Below are 21375 nucleotides of genomic sequence, written 5' to 3'. Positions count from 1 at the left end.
TCTACCAAAGGCTAGAGCTACATAAGTGAAATGCATTGAGTGCAACATTGTATTCAGTCGCGGACACTCTGGACAGTACTCCTACGGGACCACCTCCATGCACCGCCACACCCAATCCAACCACTGCAATGCTCTCAGAAATGCTGTTCCTTTTTTAGCAAGGAGTAGACTGTCTTCCTGCACCTCATCTTCCTCAGCCAAAACTGTTATCACAGAGCCTACTTCTGTGGCACACAAAATTCCACCAGCTACCTTGCAAGCAATAAAAGTGTCTGTTGAACCATATGCTTCAAAGAAAACAGTCCTCTGTATACACTGCAACACACCACTCTACGGGTGGGGGGAGACATTTCAAAGTGCTTTTGAAGCTGTGATCAAGGAGCATGAGAAACACTGCCACATACATTAGATGTTACACACGCACAACATCTTCCCCTGTCCACCTGCCGCTCCACATTTGTGGTCGGTGCCTCTTCTCTCATTTTCCTCCACAGCTTAACCTCGCCTGCAAATAAATTATAATACAAACACAACAAAAAAAGGTACTTTAGGAAGCACCGTTGACAATTAAAAAATAGCACTAAAAAAATAATCTTATAGACACCATCTCCTTCACATGTCTTAATAAGATTCTATCACCCTAACTTCAAAAGCCCTTGCAACACGGATTACGTTAGCCCGCCCATAACGCTAACATCACTAAACGTTCAAAGTGAGTTCCACCTATTTCAATGATGTTAGTGGGCAGCATAGCCAAACATATGCTGTCATCACCAAAGTCATAAGTTTATCTAATGCAAAACAAAGAACTTAAGCACACAAATCTACAACAAATGTAAAACTTTTCTTTCTTTTTTCAAAAATTATAGAAACATTTTATTTTGAGGAAAACAACCATAGTAGTGACCGCAACAAGTACTTTTCATTTGGACACAACAACAACAAAAAAATCAATTAAGTCCACGGAAACTTGGTTAACATTTTTCTAAAACAGTTCATAGTTACCAAACTTTGTATTGTTCTCATTTTGAGTGAAAATGTCAACAGTGATCTTTTAATGCCAAATCCAATCATCGATCCATTAATGCAAGTCTATGCGTTCTTCACCAAATATTATCTTCCATGACCAACGAGTAATGTACGCACATGGCGCTCGATTATAGAGGAGAAATTAGTGCTTTAAAATTGAAGTAAAAGCAACACTTTCACATCTGCACATTTCTAGAACCTATACGCTCCCATGTTGGCCCTTGTTACTGCAACCGCAAATGGACAGATTGCTATCTGGCAGTCATCCCATATGGCTGTTGTTTTATATACAAAGCAATACGCTGAAAGTATATTAATAAATTGAAATTGATTGTTATCACATAACCGTTGTTGATAATTATTGTCTGAATACTGACATGCGTACAACAGGATTATATAACTAGATAAAATCAAGAAGGGAAAAACATATTTCAGTAACCACTTTACAGTTAAATAATCACAATACATTCTTATTTTGGCTATACATTTAAGTTACAATTCACACATACAATGTCTATTCTTTGCGTCAAATTGAACATTCACCAGTTAGGAAGTTCATCATATGGCACAAAGTACACTTACAAGCCGCACCTCAATAAATATAATTTAGAATCTTGCTTACATTGCATTTTGCGAATCCATTCTTCCAATGTAGCAGAGGACAGACCGCTTCAAATCAGTTTTCCGAAATAGAAACTTTACTTTCCGACATCAGCTTTCACTGTAGTGAATCTTACCATTTCTTTGCTGATTTTTGACACATTTACTCCTTCAAATTCTTAGTGTGGTGTATTCAAGGACACATAACAATGAGGCCCTTCATGTGCCATTCACAGCGTGCCCGAGTCAGTTTCATTTTTAGAAACAGATGCCACAAAAATGAACAATATTACTGGCAATCAGTTTACTGAAAAACCACAAAATATGTTACTGCTATCAATGCACCTGTTCCCAATAAATGTATGTTTTCTTTAAAAAATATCCTCGGGTGTGGTCCAAACAGGCACAGATTTCCCCTACATGTCAATAATAATCTGCCTCCTGCGTTCTGCTATGAGGAGCGTTTCACCAGAAGAGACTGAGATAGTATGTTCCCACGCCTCAGACAGCCTTGTGGATAATGAAAACGTCTTAACTTTCATCCTTAAACCAACCACAAAAGCATCACACTTTTTTTCCACCATAATTGCTGGAACCTGAATGAATAACAGTAACATAAGTACAAGTACACTGATCACGTAAAAGTGCAGACACACAAACAGTGGAGTCCAGGCTTACTAGCTTCTGTTTACATCTATTCCTGCAATCATATCCATTTCTGCACGACCCTTGTTGCCCTCCACAGTAAGATGGAAATGTGCAAAGGCCACAGGCACATGTTCATAATGCACATTGGTAATAAAAATGTGTTTGCTCGTTATTTCAATGTTGACTAACACTGTGGCACATAAACATTTTTTGTATTGCAATCTGCAGCCACTTATCATTGTACCTACTTTCCCACATGCCCAATTACATCCAGTTCAATCAGGTAATTCCTTCATATTAAAACACTTTGTACTCCCACTACATTACCTACAATTACTATACACATATTACTACTGTGGTGGTTATGCCTAGTGCACATATTCTGGGGGCCACATCCGCTGACCATGGCCCCCAGAATTTGTCCACTGACCACAGCACATTTAACTATGTAATAAGTATGTACCATACACCGTCAACTAATAAAACTCACCCTGACTCTACTGCAATCGAGGGGTTGTCTGCCGACACCTAAATAGACCATGGACTGGGCAGCATTTCCAAAAAATGTTTTTGACCTATAAAAACAGCTCCACATTGCCTTCATTCCACTTCCCTACCATTTCTATGCCCTCTTGCAGCCATCAAATTACCCCAAGTGTCTTTTCCAAGCCGTCTGTCCATGGCACTGTCCGTGAACAGCTATGGCACCTGCCCAGCCATTTTCAACCTACAAAAACAGTCTCATATCATCTTCCCCTGTCCACCTGCTGCTTCACATTTGTGGTTGATGCCTCTTCTCTCATTTTACTCCAGCAGCTTAACCTTGCGTGCAAAAGAATTATAATACAAACACAACAAAAAAAAGGTACTTTAGGAAGCACCGTTGACAGTTAAAAAATAGCACTAAAAATATTATTTTATAGACTCCATCTCCTTCACATTTCTTAATAAGATTCTATCACCCTAACTTCAAAAGCCCTTGCAACACGGATTATGTTAGCCTGCCCATAACGCTAACATCACTAAACGTTCAAAGTGAGCTCCACCTATTTCAATGATGTTAGTGGGCAGCATAGCCAAACGTATGCTGTCATCACCAACGTCATAAGCTTGTCTAATGCAAAGCAAGGAACGTAAGCACACAAATCTACAACAAATGCAAAACTTTTCTTTCTTTTTTCAAAAATTATAAAAAATGACCCTAAGCGTGGTTTCCAGACTTTTACCCCACTACGCTGTCCACGGCCAGCTGTGCCTGTCCGTAGATCCAACATAGTGGGCTTTACAAAAATATGATGCACCTCATGCTCACCATCCAATTAGTTGGTGCATCCGATGTCTGCAGACCTCATGCCACCCTCTGGCCCAATCGGCTGCCCATCCACGGACTGAACAGGGAAGTGAGTACGCACACCAAAACCAGATATCACTATTTCTTTTTAACCTACTTTTTGGTCATTTTAAAAATAACTACTGGACAGATTTACACCAAATTTGAAAACGCATGCGTTCCGGACCAAGACGCCACTCCTTCTGCATATTTGGTGAAAAACCATCCAGCGGTTTGGGCTGCAGGCCTGAGCCACATTTATTTTCCATTGCTTCTGTGCGAAAAAAAACACAGATTATGGGACCCCCTCCTATAACTTTGCCCCCCCCCCTTTGAAGAAACCTCACCAAACTTTGCTGGACCGATCTGACAGGACCATATACACTTTGTGCAAAGTTTCATGCAAATTAATCGAGGGGGGATCAAAGTTATAATCCGCCCAAAAAAGTTCTCTTCCTATGGGTTGAGCAATGTAACCATAACTACAGGGCTGTTACTGCAGGCCCAGTAATATACAATCTTTATCAGACATTCCTTAATATTGGAATATTACACTTCACTGTTTGGGGTGCTACTGAACCACAATCACACCCCTTGAGAGCATAGCCCTGCATCAGCCCACGTTACCACAAAAGACAAAGAGGTATATTTATTTACTGTGCCTGTTCTACCTTTTTATTTTTTTGTGTTTGCTCTTGGTTTGTAGAGGTGTGAGGACTAAGTAGGTGCTTTGGCCTCTACTCACCTTCGTGCTCCTGCAGGGCAGAAGCCAATTTGTCTGAGGGATTTTGTAAATCACTACATTTAACAATATGATGCTACTATGCAGTGCTTTTGTGAGGCTAGACAATACATGTTTCATCACCACTGTGAATGAAACTGAGGAGAAGCATTGACATGAGAGCATTGGTCAATGAGACCCAGCTCATGATTCACAGCTGAAATCTTGGAATTAAGTAATATTGAGCCTCATTACATTGTTTCCGGACCGCCAAACTATGTGTTTGCCTGCCGGAGCCACTGTGCCCAACAGGTCTGACCCTGCCGTGCACAGCGGTCACAGTATACAGACCCTTCATGGAAGCACCAGCACCGTTAGCAATGTGCTGATGCTTCTGTGTCCCCACTCCCATACAGTCCTACGCGACTCTATGGGAATGGGGATTAACAAATATTCCAGCGTCTGACTTCCTGGCCGCCAGACTCGTAATGAGCCGGTGGCAACGGGAAGTAAGGCACCAGAACCTTTTTACAGGACTGGCGGCAACCTGTTGGTGGCATTGGCAGGGTTACCGTCAGACCCATAATGAGGCCCATTGTCTTTTGAGGGGCAGGCATTTGAAAATGGTAATAACCCTTGATGATAACTCCCAAATTCAACATTTAGTTATTTATTTGTTTATTTGTAGTACGCCTTGCAAGCTTCAGAGTGCAGTGACAGGAACACAAGAACAAACAAAAATTGTACAAGGACAGCATACGGGACACACAGATTCAATGTGACATTTTAATGACTATTGATGAGTGGGTTTTAATTGAAGATGTGTGTTTTCAATTGTTTAATGAAGAGCAGGTAGTTTGCTTCTAGTCTCACGTTAGCAGGGATATTCTTCCACATTCCTGCAACCACGATAGGGAAGGATTTTCCGGAGCCAAAGGTACATTTGTGTGGGGCTACCGTGATCTTGCCCAGATCGGTGGATTTTAGCACTCTGCCAGGTATGCAGAGGTTGGTTTTAGATGTTAAGTATGCTGGGGCTTTCCCGTGGATACATCTGGCCAACAGGGTCAAAGCCTTAAACTGAGCCCTATATTCTACTATCAACCAATGTAGCTCTCTTCTGGATTCACTGATGTGGTTGGATCTAGACTTGTGCTTAATGTCCTTCACTGCATTATTATGGATAAGTTGGTGGCTGTTTAGACATTGTTTATTTGCCCCTTGAATGAGTGCATTGCCGTAGTCCATGCGTGAGAGTATAGTGGCCCTTGCTATTGTGGCACAATCGTCTTCCGACAGATAAGGTTTAATAGCTTTCAGTAATCTAAGGTAGTAGGAGCAGGTTTTCTTTACATATTGTGCTTGGGCTTCAGTTCCCAGTGAAGCTTCGAGCATCATTCCCAAGGTTTTGACTTTACTCAGGATTTGAATTTGGGTGTCTTTTATCTGAAACGAGCCATATGCTGGAGGTAGTTTAGCTCTGGCTTGGTGAGAGCCAAATACAATATGCTCTGTTTTTTTTGCCGTTCAGGCACATCCAGTTTGCATCCATCCATTATTCTACTATGTTGTAGGTTGTGGATAGTTCACTATCTTTCTTAAAGTCCCCACTCAGTTCGATCACCAGCTGAGTATCGTCAGTGTAATTGGTGAAGAATATGTTGATGTGGTCAAGGACTAAACAAAGATATCTCAGGTAGAGATTGAATAGCAGTGGTGACATGCTGCCACCTCGTGGGACGCCACATAGAATGTCTTTAACGAGAGAGAATTTGTCCCCCGAGTGAACTCGTGAAATCCTATTATTGAGAAAAGATGTTATCCAGCCAATCGCTTCTTTGGAGCAGTTGGCTGTTTTCTCTAAGGCTAGTTTGAGGAGATTGTGGTCCATAAGATCGAACTCCACACTTAGATCAAGGAGAATAAGGAGACCTGCCCTACCTTTGTCCATTATGCTAAGCATTTTGGTTTGAAGGTCGAGCATGGCAGTCTCGGTACTGTGGGCAGGGTGGAACCCTGACTGTTGGTGGTGTAGGGATTCAGAGGCTTCCACATGGGCCTGAAGTTGCATGGTGGCTATCCTATCCATGATTTTCAGGATGAAATTGCAGTTTGTGATGGGCCTGAGGTTGTTGGGGTCTCTTTGGTCCAGATTAGATTGATTTACTAGGGGTGTTACAGTAACCCTTTTTATTACACTGGGTACTAACTGGTCTCGGAATTAGGCGTTAATGATTTTCGTCAGGATGGGTGCAAAAATGTCTATGTGGTCCAGTATTATTTTGGGAGTTAGTATATTTGCCGCACAAGATGTGGGTTTCATTGCCGCAAGCACTTTCACCATGTCCTCAGTGGTGATTTCTGTGAACTTGAAGGCTGCTATGCCTTGAGTACTAATTTCAGGAGGAAGATTATCTGGCACCCTTTTACATGATTGGGCTTTCACTATTACTTTCCTAGCCTTGGTGTTTTTGTGGAAGAAGTGAATATGGGTTTGGTTGCACTCTTCTTGCGTTGGTATGAAAGGTGGTGTAATTGCTCTGGGTTTTTCTATGGATTTCAGGATGTTAAAGAGTTTACTGGTGGTGTTTGCTGCAGTGTAAATCTGTTTGTTATAGAAATTCTTTTTTGCCTCAGTGATCTTGTTCTTATATCTTTTCTCACTGTCCTTCCAAGATTCCCTGTTGGGTGTGGATGGATTTTTGAGGCACCCGTTTTCCCTTTTTCTTTTTTCCCTTTTTAGATACGCAAGTTCTCCAGAGAACCACAGTTGTTGTTTAGTGTTTGATCTGACTATTTTAGTTTGTGGCGGTGCCTTCTGGTCCGCCAGCTTCTTCAGGTGGGAGAGCAAGTTCGCCAATTGGGAATCACAAGAGTCATCATCATTTTGGTTGCTCTTGATTTCCTCTATGCATAGCTCATGTTGGTCTCTGTCTATGTTTTTAAAATTCCGGCTTGTCACGCTTTTCCGAGCATTGGGGGTCTTAGCTTTGGGAAGTGGGGGAGTGATAAGGATGGTGACACTATAGTGGTGTGAACGTATACATGGTTCTGTCTTATATTCTCGTAAATCCAAGTTATGTGTTACAACCCAGTCTAGTTGGTGTCCATTAACCATTGTTGGCTCGTGGTTCGAAACCCTATAGTCAATGTTGTTCATTAGTTTCTCTTGGTTAATGACTTCTTTGTCCTCGGGGTCACCGCACCATCAGTTGAAGTCTCCTAGTAATAGGGTTGCCATGTTTGGCCCTTTAAGAAGGTTAATTTGGTGTGTGAGCTCCTCGTTAAATTATGGCATGGCGGTGGGAGGCCTATAGACTACAATTAAGTTTAAGCTACTGTTGTCTGTTGGTAGATGTTTTAGATGCAGAATTCCACTTCCACTGCATGACATGTTGACGGGGAACAAATGTATAGTATCTCTCACAATTGTTGCTACTCCCCCCCCTTGGCCTGTCACTCTATTAGCGTAGTAAATGGAATAGCCTTCTGGGACGGCGATATCGCAGGTGGAGCCTATCGGCTCTTGAAGCCAAGTCTCTGTGATACAAAGGGTGTCTAGGCTTTTCTCCACTATCATGTCGTGGATGAATTGGGCATGTTTGTTTAGTGACCGGGTCTTCAATAGGCATATCTGTAAGTCAGGTTTTCGGCTTGTTTGGCTTGTGTTGTGCTGCTTCGGGCAGGGTGGCTGTTTTTGTTTTTTAGGAGGCTTATGTTTAGCAGAGTCTCTAATAGTAGTAATCTGCTACGAGCTGGCACTATCTAAAGCTGCTACAGCTGCCTGTTTGGCTAAATTCATGCATTGATGGTTGTGTATGTCTAACAGAAGTTTTTCTGAAGGTAAAAAACCCATGCTTACCAGTGATTTGGGGGTAGATGGCAGTAAATCCCTCGGGCACCGTTTTATGCTCTGGACGACGTGGACGACGTGGACGGCGAGGACCGGCGAAAGACTGGCTTGGCTCTCGAAGTGCCGGCACTGAAGCACCTGACATTTCGATTAATAAAGCACCTGTGCTTCTGAGAGTTGTGGTCCCAGGTCACTAGTCAAACAGCAGGCTGAATAGAATAGATCTCTTAAACACAAGTAGCACTTAGTAACCCAACAAAGACTGGCTCCCAGCCATGAAGCGGCGAGGTAAGTATGGGCCTAAAGTGAAACCTTTACGAGCAGAGATGAAAAGTGTACAACACACATGCTGCTTTATAAATCACAGCATGTGTGGATCAGTCGTTCTCAGTAGGTTACGATTTCTAGATTCTAGTTGCAATTTCTAAAATCTTAGTTCACATACCCACCGTAGCATCAAACAGTACTGGCATACAATTATTTTCAATCAGTCCAAGCTACACGCACACGATTTGCAAAGAGGAGAGCGATTTCCTTGCCCTTTTAGAAAGTCACGCCTACGTTGCTTGGTAACCTCCCACCTGAATAACCCAGTAAAAGTTAGCTTAGGAATGCTGGGATATATATAGTGGGACTGACAGGACCGGCGCAAGTCCGGATTGGCTCTCGAAGTGCTGGCGCTGAAGCACCTGACGTTTAGATTAATAGAGCGCCGGTGCTTCTGGGAGTTGTGGTCCCAGGTCGCTAGTCAAACAGTAGGCTGAATAGAATAGATGTCTTACACACATGGGTGTAAGTCCATTACAAGCAAGTAAAACCCACCCCTCGACTATAAACACTATTAGCAAGTATTAGCATCCCCGACTCACTACTCGTTTCTTAATAGTTCTAAACATTTATTTTTTGTTTTCATTAAAATATTTCCTTTCATGAAAGGGAATGTGCAGATGTGCACCCCTTAAGGAAAGAGACGTTCAAGTACAGATGGCTGTCTTGGAAATATGAGACAAGCATTCGAGAGGGAACATCTTTGCACTTTCCTTGGTGGAAAGGTGTTGGAAGATAATGGGGCCTGGCAGTGGCTGTCTAGTTCAGGTATGCGACTGGCCCCAGAGTGGGGAGGAAAATATCTGACGGGGAGTAAGGAGTAGTGAGTGGGGGTGTTGGGAAAGTAGTCTGATGTATATATCTGATGGTGTTGACAGAGTGCGGGAGGAAGCTATCATTTGTCTTGGAATGCAGACCGTTCATTTGCAATTTGGCCTGCCATCTGATGGGGCTGATTATCTGATTCTCCCTTCCAGGGTGCAAATCTTAGATGCCCAGGGGGAATATAACTCCAGGCTATGTTCTATTAGTATTTGGAAGCCATTATCCAATAGACCTTATGTATATTGTACGCTATCTTGAACTTCATCCTCTGTTTCATTGGGAGCTAATGGAGGCATTCTAAGACAGGAAATATACGTTATTGATGATTGGGATAGAGGAGTGGCCAGCTAGCCCACCTCTTTGGGACTTTGGATTTCTGACTTTTCATAGGCCGTGAAGAGCTGTTGCATTAGGCAAGCCTCAAAAGAATTGTGGTTCTCGCGATTTCCATGGGGTTGTTCGTTGGCAGCAGGCAAGTAAATTTTTTTAGCACGCACAGCTACAAACCTGATAGTATCAAAAATTATAGTAATGATTATCCATCTGAAAATGGATTATGCATACGTATTACAGCTAAAGCTCAATAAAAATGAATTGAAAAGCAACCGAATATTTAACTGAACAGTGCTGAGCTAAATGTTCAATGTTCACATCCAGGCCAGCATGAGCAACTGCCTTTCATTCTACTGAGAATGCCAATTTGAGTGTCATAGAAACATATAATATTCACAGTGCAACAAAGTGGCAAAAACGGTTGTAGCAAGTGATATTGCAAAAGATGTAATGATTATAAAATGCTGGCTTGGTGCAAGATTCTTGCTTGATATAAACTGGTCTTCTTACTGCCTGTTACAATTTCAGAGTGTAGAACAAATGCAGCTTCTTTTAAGAGCGGTCTTTCGATACATTGGGCCTCATTATAACCCAGGCGGTACGGGGTTAACGGCACCAGTAAAGGTGCCGGCGCCGTCAACCCCGTACCGCCTGATTACGAGGTCCCCTCGCGGGACCCGCTCTGCACGTCTGGTTTCACCAGACGTAGAGAGCGGGTTCCGCAAGGGGAGGAGGAAGCAAACAATGGGCCGCTCGTAATCGGCCCGTTGTTTTCTCCCTCTCCCATTCCCATTCAGCCCTATTGGGGCTGAAATGGGAATGGGGAAGGTCCGGGCCCGGGTTCCTAGAAGGAGGAATTACTGGACCCTTGAACTCGGAATGGCCCCGTAATTCCTCATTCTGGGACCCAGACGCGATTTTGGCAGCAGCCATGCCGCCAATAGCGGCATGGCTACCGCCGAGATCATAATGAGGCCCCATTGTAAACAACTATTAACCATTGGACTGTTAATTAAAAGACAAGCATGAGGATATTGTTGCTTAGCTTTCCAGCAGTACAGGTTTGAGCAAAATGAACAAAGTTATGCAGTTGGTAGAAGGATGGAAGAGTTTGGGGAATCCGTTCATCACTAACAGGTGATGTTTGAGCAATGTTTTCAAGAGTTCCTCTGAAGAGATATATTTGTTGGATGGGGGAGATCATTGCTTGGACTATGGTAAGTAGAAAAAAAGGAGCTGAAGCAGTAGAAGGGACATGGGTGGGGGCTGAGGAGAAGAGGAGTGGAATGTTTGAGAGCAAGCAAGAGATAGAGAGGGCGGGTATGCGGTCAGCAAGGATGTGGGATGAAAGACTGTGGATGGATCTATAGAGGGGCATAAGGACCAGGACTTTAAAGTGAGTGATTCTGTATGGTGAACCATGAAGCATGGTTATGGTTGGCAGAATAGGTGGCAGAGTGGCAGAGGTTGAAGAGGATCTGTGAAGGTTTCAAAGTGGGAATGTCGGAAAATGTTGGCTTTTTTTAGGGGAGCATAAAATTAGAGGGATAGTTCAAGAAGTAGGTTTGTGCAGTGTTTCCGGTTAACTGAGCACAAGGGTAGAGTAGTGTATTGGTTTAGTGGTCTCTGAAGAATGGGAAGAATGGTCTAATGTTCAGGAGGCTAAGTCTGGATGTGGTGGCAGTGACCATGATGAAATGAAAGAGTTTCATCATGTCAAAGAGAACCCTGCAAGCCTTTGGTTCGAGAATGAGAAAGTCAAAGGGTGGGAGGTGGGGAGGTGGGTCATGAGAGAGGGGAAAGTGAGGCTGGCATTGGAATTTGGAAAGCTGACTTCTGTCTTTGCAAAAATGTGAATGAGGCAGCATAGACCGGTGATGGACTACAGTTAGGCAGTGGTTTATGGTTTCAGAGATTTCAGAGGTGAAAGAAGCAGATCTCAGTATCAATACGATACGATAGGTTATTTAAAACGTACTTAATACCCAGAGATTTCTAAGCGCGACCTGGGATCCAACCTGTGTTGTTCAGTGACGTCTTGCTTCCAAGGCGTTCACGTTGCCACTGAGCTATCCTCCCTAGACATAGCAAAGCAGAGATTGTTAAAGTCAAAGATGCAAATGTGTTTGCTGACGGAGAAAGTGTAAAGGGTGAAGGGCAGTGTGCTTAGAACTGGTCTTTGTCGAATGCACTTTGTGAGACGTGCCAGGGAGCAGTTGCCTACATTACGGGAGATGCATAAGGAGGGCTCAGTGAAATAGGAGGACACACAGTCGAGTACAGAGTCCTTGAACCCAAGGAGGGGTGGAAAGGCTACAGAGTAAGTAATGCCAGAGGTATTGGGTTTATTCAGTCTGCTTTCATTTGTTTGGTACAATTTTTCCACCAAAATGTAGATGTTGGGTTACATCAGGCAATATTGTTGGGGCTGCAAGGGCACATTTGGCCTGCAGGGTTCTCCGTCCATATTCTGTGGTAAACAATTAGGTAAACAACATTCAAGCAAAACAAATGTAAGTGTTTGTGGGATGTAGCGCTTTGTAAGAAGTGGATTATGTAAACCTAACTAAATGAGAATGGCATAAAAAAGGCTCAGAAAAGGAGGCATATGAGGTCTTCCACAAAACATTATACATTTAAGGGGTAAGACATAAAGCTTTGGGTTTCCACATGAAAAAAAACATGAAAGTGATCTTGTAATAAACAATAATTTTAAATGTTATGTTATGTTCTTTGGGATTGATATAGCGCTCCGTATATCATTGGTTTGAACTCAAAGCGCTTGTAGGTTGAACGCCCTCCGGGACCGTAGTCCTCGTCAGTCGAGAGAGTAAGGAGTCATAGGGTGCTTGGGTGCACCGATTATATGTGCAGCAGATGGGATTGCCTGATGGTAGCTGTAGCCTAGCATTAGGTGTGGTGGTATTTGATATCAGTTTAATGTGTGCATTCTGGAAGTTGGTCACCAAGACTGGGTTCAGGCTGCGTTAGGCCTATGAAGGCCGCTTATGTGTGCAGCTAGGCCGATTTTCAAGCTGATTTTTCCAGCAGATAGAATGACTTGTGGTCCCCAAAAAATGTAAAGGGACCCTGTTGCATTTGTATAAACTTAGGTTTTGCAGTCCTATGGCGCAGGATGATAGACATTTCCAACCCATACTTTTGATTGCCAACAAATAGCCCAAGACCTAGTAAATTTGATTCTCACAGAAAATGCAATTGAACAATTTTGAAAACAAGTAAAATAGAAAAGGCACTTCCATACCAAGCAACGGCATTGCTGGCAGTTGTATGTCCAGTTGTCTCCACTGCGATACAGTTTATTTCCATTTTGTTGTAGGCACTGGCTGGTCACCCGGGTGTCACATTCTGGGCAGCAAAATAGATCAACACTTGAATTTTGACAGTTGCATGCCATCCGTTGGCAAAAGATCTGTCCGTCCTATATAAAAAACAAAACGTTTTAAAAAAGGTTTACGAAAATGAGTGCATACAACAACTTTACTCATTGAATCATTGTGTGACATATGTTCACAAATCATATGATTGCACTGCAGAGAAAAGGGTAGATATGAACTATTACAATGAAATCCCAGCAGACATCTGTCATCATCTCAGATGAAGTGGCACATTTCCCTCACATGCTTACATTTTAACATCCGACCTGTAAATCACCCATTCTGCAGCTCCGGAAATATGTCATTTTTACAGAACCTCGTTGTGATTGAGGAGTGGGGGGTAATGGGGGCGGGGGCGGCACCAGTAGTGTCAGCACACTGAGGGGGAAAGCAGACACACTGTTGAATTCAAGGGATCAATGGTAGCTACCATATTTGCTGTGGTAGCCGCCATTTGAGATATTCACTGTGCATGCAGGCAGCGAACAACATGGGAACCTGGTAAATCCCGAGTTCCAATGAATCCTACTTCACACATGCATGAATCCATGACCCATATTTGCTGTGTGAGAAGACATATGAGAATGGGACAAAAGGGGTGCTGCCTAGCCTTTGGCACGCTTTCAGATGGACACTGCCTTGGGAACTTTCCACCCCCCTCCAAATTAAGATCTAAACTGTAAACATAAAACATGAAAGCAAATCAATTTTTCTTCAACTCCAATATATTGAGGGTTCTTACATTTTAATTAAGAGTAGAATTGTGGAATCGGTCAGGGGCGTAAGGGAGATAGATAGATAGATAGATAGATAGATACACAGGAAGTGCCTTGGATAGATACGAGCAAAGGGAGAGAACAACAGAGTAAGTGAAAAAAGTGTAAGCAAGGAGAAAAGCCGATTGCAAAAGACTGATAGTAAAGGAGTAGACAGTAGAGAGACAGAGCCACAGGGAGACACCGAAAGTGCACAGTGACAGGTAGTAGACCAGGGAGGTATAATGAGAAGGAGGGGGAGGTAGAACTTTTTAAACAAGCATTGGCGATGCCAACAGTTTGGGCTTTTGTGTAGGCATGGGAAATGCACTTGCCAGGTACTGTCATAGTGGTATTAAATGGTCATTGATGGTTACAGGTGTGAAATGGTGCCGGGGCATTGAATAGCAGTGCCTGGCAAAAGCCTAATAGATATAAACAAAATGGATGTGTAGACCCCGGTTCGGGGGATTGAGGAAAGGAATTCCGGCATTTGAAGCTGCACCGGGGATACCGAAATAAATTTAAAAAAGAAAATCGTATCCGAGGCACAAGAGCCACACCAGAGACAAGGGATAAACAAAGTTAGAGTAAGGGACCCTCAAGCATGCTCACTCGAGGGTCCCTTTGCTCTAAAAAAGAAGAAAAATGTTTCTGGCACGAACCAAGAGCCTGTCAATGGTTTCATCCCTTTAAGAGGGTTGGAGGCCCTTTGCTCTGCGCCTGGCACTGCTGCAACCCAGGCCTTCATGCTGGCACTTCCCTGACCTGTAGGGGAGCGCCTATAAGCACAGCCACCTCCCGGGTGGCAACGAATCACTGTGGCCCGGGTGCTGCGGAGTGTCCAATTTGTGTTAAGTGTCCTGGGGTTGAATTTAAATGAAGGGGCCAACCCCTGTCGGGTTGCACACCAGAACTCCCTAGGACACACCTGGCAGATGTGACCCAGGTGAAGTGAGTTGTGTGGGGGCTCCCCACATTGCCTCTGATTGCTGGGCTAGATCTGACATATGCAGCCCAGTCCATGCAACGACTTTTGGGTTCGCCACGCTCTGTTGCCGCTGCTGCCTGCCTCTGCCTACTTCCAGCCCTTTAAAGAGTGTAGTTGTCTCCAAACACCCCATGCTGCTGCCACTAAAACCATCATAGTAGAGCGCAGGAAGAAAGAAGATCAAGAGAGCAGCAGCCAGAGACTTTGAGACGGCCCTTGCCAGGTTGCATTGCAAGTAAGGCCTTTTATAAATAGTTTTTAATACAGTCCACTGGATAGGATTGTACATATATTTTAAGAACTCTTATGTGTTCAATATTTTATGTTTTTGTGTTTTACTTTTTAGTAATGCGGCTGCTTGGGAGTTACTTAAGTTGTATATAGTGCCTTGTGTTTGCACTTTTTATAGAAAAACTCACAAAACCCTGCTGGTGTACCGTAAAAGTATGTAAGTAAGCTTTTACCAACTAAAAAGAACCGTACACCACCATTCCTTTTGTTCACCTTTCCATTTGTGCTCCAGTTACTCTAACCTTGTGTTTTCTCCTTAGGTGTATTTGGTAATGTTGCCCTAACTTCCCACCACTCCCTACACTCACTACCTTCATAGTGAGGTACACCGGGGTGATTTGGAACCCAGCCGAGTAGGATTTGAGACAGGTAAGAGGCAGGTCAAGTTATAAGTGAAGGGTTAAGCTGTACTGCGTGCCCGCCTACACCTGTCTCCCGTTAATGTGCAATAGTTAATCACCCTGCTAGAGTTGGCTTTGTCAATGCTTGTTTTTAACAGGACTTGTGTGAAGGACACACAGAGTGCTTATAAATCGAGTGACTGAAGGGGACCTGGTTAAAATATTTTTATTAGAGCAATAGTCAGTTCACAACCCTAATTATATCTTTGGGCCTTTACAAACTGTACTGGCACTGTAATCCGGCGGTAATACCTCAAAGAGTTCCCATGAGGAGGTGTATGGAAGGGGAGGATCTGGAACTGGGTGGAAATGGTCACAGGAATTAGCATGGGCATGGACAGTCAACGGGTGAGCAAATAACCAAACAACATATACAAGCTTTGTGTACCTCCTCATATAAAATACATCACAAGATATTTACTAATTACCGCATCACAACAAGTTAAGTCAAACAAGAAGTATCAAACGCATAACATCAACAAACAAATGGATTTCAAATAACCCAAACTTGGAAAAACAGTACACAAATGTTTTATATTAATGTGTAAAACGTAGGAAATACAACAGTTATGACAACAATACTTGTTTATAGATTAAATATAACAGCAACACAACATGCCAAACATTCTTCAGGGGTGGTAAAGTATATATATTCCTCATAAATATGGAATGACTCATTTGTTATCCTTATGTATTTGCGGAATCACCTTCTGTGTTATTCATGGACACTACAAAACCACAGCTACGTTTTTCCAATCACCAAGCTAAAGAAAAAGAAAAAATGACCACAATCAATAAGACCCTAAGTCACATGATGTTTTCACTTTTTCACAACACTATAAATGTGTATATAAATGGACACTTCCACAAAATAAACCACCTTACCTGCAGTTATCATCAGTCAAGGCAGTTCATACGCAATACAATAACGGTAGACACATTCAATGTGTATCATTTTCCGGGATCAGTCTGTGTCTCAATACCAAGAGCACAATGTATCTACAATAGGAAGAAAGCACAAACACCCTCAATATCAGTGGGCCACTACCACAGGCCAAAACCAACTCAACATAACCAATTTTCCAACAAAGCCCAAACAGGCTTATACAACATAAGATACTGCCTGGCATGTGCAATCCACAGCACCCATATGTCCGCCCAAGACACCAAACACCACCATGGTGTTAGGCTCTTAAATCTTAAGTGTATCATGCATTATCCACCACCAGGGAACCACCATCACCATATGAAAAGTGGCGCAGTCCAAGATCTAACCACACCATATGGCATATAGGCAATCTCCACAGTTATGAGATGTAACGTCTCATTGTGTACAAAACTCCCCACCACAAACTTGGTGCCAAAACCATTGTGCGTGTTACCAATGCTTACCCGGTACCTCAATTATGTCTCCTGAAAATGGTTTAAGTGTGCACCAAAAATGGTCAAAAAGGTATCCTTAGTGCCTCAAAAGCGCTCGGCACACATTTGACCTAAAGAACAAGTATAAAACAAATGCTGTTTAACTTCGACCAAAACTCATGTACTCTAAAAATACATTCGCTAAGGGGAGCTCAGCATGATCGCTAAATATAACTTACCAGACACAAATTTCAGGAACATTACAGAGTGAAGCCATATGGAACTGACCCCAAAACATAACATAAGAGTCACTAATCGAATGACCAAGAGTGATAGCACACACATGATCGCACACTTGCGGGCGTACTGATGTCATCATTATTCAACAAGTAAACTGCAACTAGACCTCTTCCACATACAAAGACACATTAATGTCATAAGACGGCACCAATTAAATACAACTTTACAGCTGCACATACACATTCACTGACCCTCCAAATTTACATAACAAGATCACTAACCATGTGTGATATTGTTGGGAAGGAGAGAGGGTCTTCCCATTCCCCTAGGTGATACTGAACAAGAACTAAACGCTAATAGAGTACATCCAGGGGGGAGGGGTGCACATAGAGTAGGGTGCACAATAACCTTCATGCATGCATTTCAAGCTATATGGCAGATGTAGGTGTGATCGCCATCTTGTTGAACAGCAACCATCTTAGAATTTAGGCCCAAGTGCGGAGGAAAGCATTATGTGTTATGGTATAAGACCCCTTGCATGAACGCGAACACCACCCCCATCACAGCCAGTTGTCACAGAGTCTAAAATATCCTCCTTTGTCCTAGAAGTTACAAGCCCTTGTGCCCTGGGAAGAATGCAGCCTGCAGAGTTCCTCTTGGCAGTACCATCCCACAGAACAGATAGCAAGACCCTACTTCCCCTAATGATCCCCCACAAGAAATACAGCTTTGCAATGCTTTTTTCCTTAAACCATTGCATGCCACAGGACCATCCAACCCCAGACCAACAACCATAAAGCTTTTACACCCCTCGATCGATCACTAAGATCAGAAGGCAAGGCTACTGCGCCTTCATGAATGGGTCATGTGAATTTGTGCAGCGAGGGGACAGGGTGGCAACAGATCATAGCCAAAAACTAAGGTGGAGGACCTTGGGAGTTGCTGATCTGTCTGAGAGAGAGTGAAGCATGTGAGTAAGTGTGACCTCAGCTCTCCTCACAAGCCCATCCCTGTATCTTCCAGGTGCTTGTTAAAACGATAAAATAACATTGTATTAGCCCAACTTCACCTTGGATGATGAGCTCAGCAGTGCCCACGTGGAAAGGGATGGACAGATGAAGACAGACCAATGGCATTGCATCCCATATGGAGCAGGCCCTACATGTATAGGACTCCTCCAATCCATATTATAGAATTGTACTATATGTCACTATGTCATTAGTCATATCTTTTACTCTTTTACGCTTATAATGTGCTATATGTCCCCCTACAGAACTTCGAACTTTTGGTGGCATCATAGTTCTTTGCTGATGCATTTCTATTTTTGTAGAAATAAATACTTGTTATCCTTGCAAGCGTGTCTTGGGCCTTTTTCCCTAGAGGACTGTATTATTTCTGGTGTGAGTGTGCAGGGGCTGTGCCTTCATTATCCAACGTCACATGGCAAACATGATGGAAAAGAAGAAGGACAAAGACAATGCAATGCATTCACTAGGAAAGTTGAAGATCGTTGCACCACCAGGGAAGAGACCAGCCGCGGAGTGCTCCGTCACAAGGCACCACCTTTTGGTTGCGGTACAGGGGTAGTGGCTATCCGGTTGCCGAGGTGCTCTGCACGGGCAATTCGACCACTGCGTCCTGAGGCGAAGAAAAAGCAAAAGGGACTGGTTGTTCCCACCAGTCAGGGGAAGAGACTCTCCGGCAGGGAGATCTCCTCTGTCGTCGGGAAGTGGTGAGTCAGTTCAGCAGGGCTCCACCGGAGGTGTCGTCGTTGCAGGTCGGCTCAGCTTTACCCTCGTCGGATTCTTAGGTCCTGTGGCGACTTCTGAAGATCCAGTCCCAAAAGCCCTGCTTTTATGCAGAAAACCCCCATTCATTCAGCCTAGCTGTCAATCAACACATGCTAAGTGGTGAGCGGGGAGGCTCACCACTTGGGCCAATCACACCAGAGTGCGACCGGAGTTGGCAAGGCAACTCGGTCCATGGTGCCTAAACCCCCTCCCACACCCCTGTGGTAACCCAGACAGAATGGCACCACTTTGGAGGGTCTCTGTACAGAAGCCCGCCAAAAGTGGAACAAAGGGCTCGACCTTTGGTTTAGAAGTCACAGAGACGAACACAGACGCCATTTTTAAAAACAGAGTTCTGGCAGAAAATACCATCCGATAGACTTATTTAAGGTAAGTAGACCGGTGGTATGTTAGAGATTAACGAGAAACAGTATCAATCTCTAACAATGGGAAGAATCCCATAGGGTTATATTCGGGGTAGAATATAACAAGTAGTTTCCACTGCCACCAGCCAAAACTCGACGAGGGGGGACGGGACACTGCCCCCTCGAATAACAGACCCAGGAGTAATCGAATTACCCCTACTAGTACGTCCACAATAGGATGGTTTGTACTAGTTCTGTTAGTAAATTTAGGTCTAGTAAAGCCAATGGTGACTTTACATGCCCGGGGAGTCAGTCCCCGGGTATGGAGTCTATGAGGGAGGTCTGCTAGGACACCCCAGTGTTACGGCACGTAGGGTGTGGTGTAACACACATAGAAAACCATATGAGACCCTATGGAGTAAAAGACCCCATAGCCCATAAAACACATTGACATTCAAAGGAATTACACACATTCATGTCCAAGAGTGGGAGAAAAAGTGTCTCACTCTTGGCAGGATGGAAAAAAACAAACTCCGGAAATCCAGCAAAGCTGCTGGGGGACTCACTAGGTTAGGAAATTCAGCCTAAACAGAGAATTCTCCCTAACACTCGCCCCCCCCAGACTAAGGGTCAGGAGGATTTAATCCACTCCTGGATGAATCTCATACCTCTAGTCGATGACATACATCTTAGAGAGACCATCAGCATTTTGGTGGTGACACCCTGACCTGTGCTCAATGGTGAAATCAAACCCTTACAGGCAGATCGACCATCTCAATAGTTTTGGGTTTTCCCCTTTCATTTGCATTAACCATCTCAAGGGTTGGTGGTCAGTCTGAATGACAAAAGTAGAACCATACAAGTACGGCCTAAACTTCTTCAGAGCCCACACGATAGCAAAGCACTCTCTTTCGATTGTTGCCCACCTTGTTTCAGGATCCTTCAGCTTGCGGCTGATGAAGCAAACGGGGTGCTCCCTACCTTTCCCATCCAGTTGACTGAGTACGGCACGTATTCCTACATTTGAAGCATCTGTCTGCACAATGAAGTGTTGGCAGTAATCAGGAGCTCTGAGTACTGGGGCTTTGCAAAGAGCCTTTTTCAGGTTTTCAAAAGCCTGATTGCACTCCTCGTTCCATCTAACCTTTTTAGGGAATTTGGGCGAGGAGATGACATTCAGTGGAGAAGCTATGGTCCCATAGTTCTCTGTGAAATTCCTGTACTACCCAGTGAGGCCTAGGAAGGCTCTCACTTGGGTTTGAGTAGTAGGTGTTGTCCAATTTTGCACATCTTCAATCTTACTGAGCAAAGGCCTTATTTCTCCACCTCCTACCTCATGTCCAAGATAGACTACCTTACTCTGTCCAATTTGGCATTGACTCGCCTTTATGGTCAGATTGGCTCGTCCAAGAGCCTGCAAAACATCTCTCAGGTGGGTTACATGTTCTTCCCAGGAATTGCTGAACACTGCGATGTCATCCAAGTATGCCAAGCAGAAGTCCTGCATCCCATTCAGAACCTGGTTTACCATTCGTTGAAATGTAGCAGGTGCATTCTTCAATCCGAAAGGCATTACCTTAAACTGGTATAAGCCAACGGGGGTAGAAAATGCAGTTTTCTCCTTGGCATGGTCGGTCAGGGCTATTTGCCAATAGCCTGACGTCAAGTCAAATGTGCTGAGGAACTTGGCGGCGCCAAGTTTATCCATCAACTCATCTGTTCTTGGCAAAGGGTGGGCATCAGTCTTGGTGACTGCATCAAGAGCTCTATAATCCACGCAGAATCGAAGCTCTTTGGATCCGGCCTTTGGTACTAACACAACTGGGCTAGACCATGGACTAGTAGAGGGCTCCATTACCCCGAGATCGAGCATCTTGCTGACCTCACTTTTGATGTGGATTCGTACATTTTCTGACATTCTGTATCCTCTGCTTTTGACCGGCAGCCAGTCACCAGTGTTATGTCATGCTGGCCCCAAGGGGTCAAGCCTGGTGAAAGCGAGAACAGAGAGGCAAACTGATTCAACATAGATTTGCACTCTTCTTGTTGCTCGGGTGTCAGATTGGAGGAGAGATTTACTCCTTCAATTTTTTCGTCTAAAGGTAAGCCACTGAGG

General features: G+C 43.7%; 1 protein-coding gene across 1 annotated transcript in view; it reads right to left on the bottom strand.

The window, feature by feature from the left end:
- NELL1 (neural EGFL like 1) overlaps positions 1 to 21375 on the bottom strand; it is a 6602686-nt gene that overhangs the window by 155476 nt on the left and 6425835 nt on the right. Inside the window, exon 18 of the mRNA XM_069623485.1 lies at positions 12932 to 13108. Coding sequence (XP_069479586.1) covers positions 12932 to 13108 — 177 coding nt within the window. The remainder of the gene's footprint in view (positions 1 to 12931; positions 13109 to 21375) is intronic.

The sequence above is a fragment of the Ambystoma mexicanum genome, chromosome 11 (genome assembly GCF_040938575.1).
Source record: "Ambystoma mexicanum isolate Mex_15411 chromosome 11, UKY_AmexF1_1, whole genome shotgun sequence".
NCBI classification, from domain to species: Eukaryota; Metazoa; Chordata; class Amphibia; order Caudata; family Ambystomatidae; genus Ambystoma; species Ambystoma mexicanum.
The sequence above is the reverse complement of the archived record's forward strand: the minus strand, read 5'-3'. Positions and strand labels throughout refer to the sequence as shown.